Below are 2,715 nucleotides of genomic sequence, written 5' to 3' on the forward strand. Positions count from 1 at the left end.
CCGTCCCCGTCCCCGTCCCCGTCCCCGCTGTGCACTGCTCTGTCTCCCTGCGAAGATGGCAACCGAGGGGCTGCACGAGAACGAGACCCTGGCGTCGCTGAAGAGCGAGGCGGAGAGCCTGAAGGGCAAGCTGGAGGAGGAGCGGGCCAAGCTGCACGACGTGGAGCGTGAGTGCCCCGCGCGGGGGGGGAGGGCGGCGTCTGACGCGCCAGGCCGCGCCCGGGCCGGCGGTGCGGGAGTCCCGGCCCCTGAAGCCGAGCGGGGCTGGGTGTCGCAGCCTGGGAAGCTGGGGGTGTTCCCACAGCAAGGCACCGCCCTGGGGGCCCATGAAGCGTTTCTGCCCGAATTGCATCCCGGGCGGGTCTCCTGGCAGACAGGCTGCCTGGCCTCCCTCCTCCGCTGGGGAAGGCCGAGGCCTCCGTAGGGCCCAGCGCCAAGCCCGTCAGCCCATGGGGACCCCGTCCTGCCCTGTCCTGTCCAGCCCCGCTCCAGCCTCCCCTCGGCCGAGACCCGCGGCCCTGAGGATGTCGCTGGAAGGCGCCGCATGCCTTGTTTTGGTGACAGAGACGTCACACGATTTGCTGAATTTCTTTGCAGGTGGCTTGTGTTTCCACCCCTTGTTTTCTCTGACGGTATCCATGACTTCTAGGGGGGCACTGCCCTGGAAAGGCTTTGGCCAGGGCTATGCAAGGCTCTACTTTATCAATTCGGTTCTGCTTCAATTTGGCCGCTTAAACTATCCCCAGTGACTATTTATGTTAAATTAAAATGGCTCTTCCATTTTTTTGCATACTTTTTAAAATGATGCAATTCATTTTCTTTGCCCTGATAAAATTAAGTGTTGGGGTTTTTTTCTCCCCAGGGCAAATCATACTTTATGGTGTTGCCCTTACTCAATTTTGTTTTGAACTGTGGCTCTGAAAAATGTGGCCTGCACATTTTGAAGGATTGAATCCATCATTTAAAAGTTTTGATTAAAAATATGAGCAGTTGTGTCATCTCTTTGATCCATTGTTTTTTAACATTGAAGAGACCGTTGTGATCTTCCAGTCTATGCGTGGCACAGGCAGCCTCTGTATGTGGCACACAGTAGATTGGGAAGGGGACAGGCAGCACAGGAGCAGATAGGGCAAGGAACAAAAAGAGCATCAGATCAGGCAGGAGCAAAGGGCAGGATGCGGAATGAGTAACGAATTGGTCAGCAGAGCAGCAGATCAGGAACAGGACTTGTACAGAGTGTAGACCTCATTTGTGGCATGCCTGCCAAAAAGGTTAGCCCCCACTGTTCTAGTCTAACCTCCAGTATAAGACAGATAACCTCACTTAGTAATTTCAGATTCAGGCTTATAATATCTACATGAATTACAGTGTGCCTTGTCTAAAGAGATCCAGTCTTATTTGGAACACTCTAGGCCAGGGGTGGGCAAAATGCGGCCCGCAGGCCAGATGTGGCCCGCCAGGCCATTCTATCGGGCCCGCGGGGCCCCTAAAAAATTTAGAAAATTAATATTTATCTGCCCCTGGCTGCCTGTCATGTGGCCCTCGATTGCTTGCCAAAACTCTGTAAGTGCCCCTCCGCCCGAAATAATTGCCCACCCCTGCTCTAGGCCCAAGTCTGCAACCTTTACTGGTGCCTTGTTGAGTACAGAGGAGCTACTTGCCTGGGTAAGGGTTGCAGATTATGGGACTGATCCTACAATACATTGTTGCATGTGCTGGGAACACTTCAGAATTATACTTCCATTATGAAACTTGTAGGAGGCTGCTGAGTTTTGTTTTGGGGTAGGCATCTGCCAAATCTAGGTTGCACTGATAGATGCAACTGCTTAGGCTATAAAAAAAAAAAGGGGGGGGACGGGGGCACTTTTCTGATATGGTCTGGATACAAGACTATCAGTCTGCTTTTCATGTTGCTGTTACTGGTCCCAGTGCTTGTTTTCTCATTGGATTTTTTTTTCTCGTGTGAACGGATCATTTGATAGGTTTCAGTTCCCATGATAGGTGGAAAACATAGTTTGTCCTTATTTGGCTTCGTCAGTACTTTTTGAGAAGACTGGTCTGCTTTTAACCCTTACTAAAGATCATTTTATAATGGACAAGTTGTCAGGAATAACGGACAGTGATATTGTTCCCTTACTATAGGAGGTATGTCCCTGGAGGGGGCAACATTTGTAGCTAAAAGCATTATTTTGGCACAGTTATAAGGCTGATGTTTTTGAAGGATAATTATTGCAAAGCTAATCCATTAGACATCCATCTCAGACTTAGAGGGGCAGAAATTGCTCGCCTGACCCTGAGCCAAGGAGTCATCTCAGATGTGGTAAGGATGCCCCACCCGCAGCTGGAACTGCCCTTTTTAGCACACGGGTATTTTCAGAGTTGCTTTCAAAAGGGCAGTCATTTTAGCTGTGAGTTTTGGGAAGCAGAGGTCAAGAGCTGTGTAAATTAATAATGTAGACTCTGTTTTAGGGCTTGTTCCTGTGGGGTACTGAGTTAACTACCTTTTTTCAATGCCAGTTGTAGCTATCCAGTGCAACCACAGGAATAGGACCCAGAATCTCCTGCTCCCAAGTGTAAGCTTTGCCACTTGCGCTAAAAGCCCAATCCAACACTCCATGAGAGTTAAGTGACCCCAGGTTTAGATCAGGCTTTGCCTCCTGTAGGTAATTATTAGCAGCTATATCCTCATACCTGCTGCCATGGACCACCTGCAAG

General features: G+C 50.2%; 1 protein-coding gene across 2 annotated transcripts in view; it reads left to right on the top strand.

The window, feature by feature from the left end:
- The window catches only part of GNB5 (G protein subunit beta 5), a 35,782-nt gene that overhangs the window by 5,043 nt on the left and 28,024 nt on the right, over positions 1-2,715 (top strand). The window contains exon 2 of one of the 2 annotated variants that reach the window (XM_019533567.1): positions 56-167. In XM_019533567.1, the coding sequence (XP_019389112.1) occupies positions 56-167 (112 nt within the window). Of the gene's footprint in view, positions 1-9; positions 168-2,715 lie in introns of those variants that run through there. The other variant, XM_019533566.1, reaches the window with a different exon arrangement.

This window comes from Crocodylus porosus, unplaced genomic scaffold (genome assembly GCF_001723895.1).
Source record: "Crocodylus porosus isolate Cpor-Errol unplaced genomic scaffold, CroPor_comp1, whole genome shotgun sequence".
Lineage (NCBI taxonomy): Eukaryota > Metazoa > Chordata > Crocodylia > Crocodylidae > Crocodylus > Crocodylus porosus.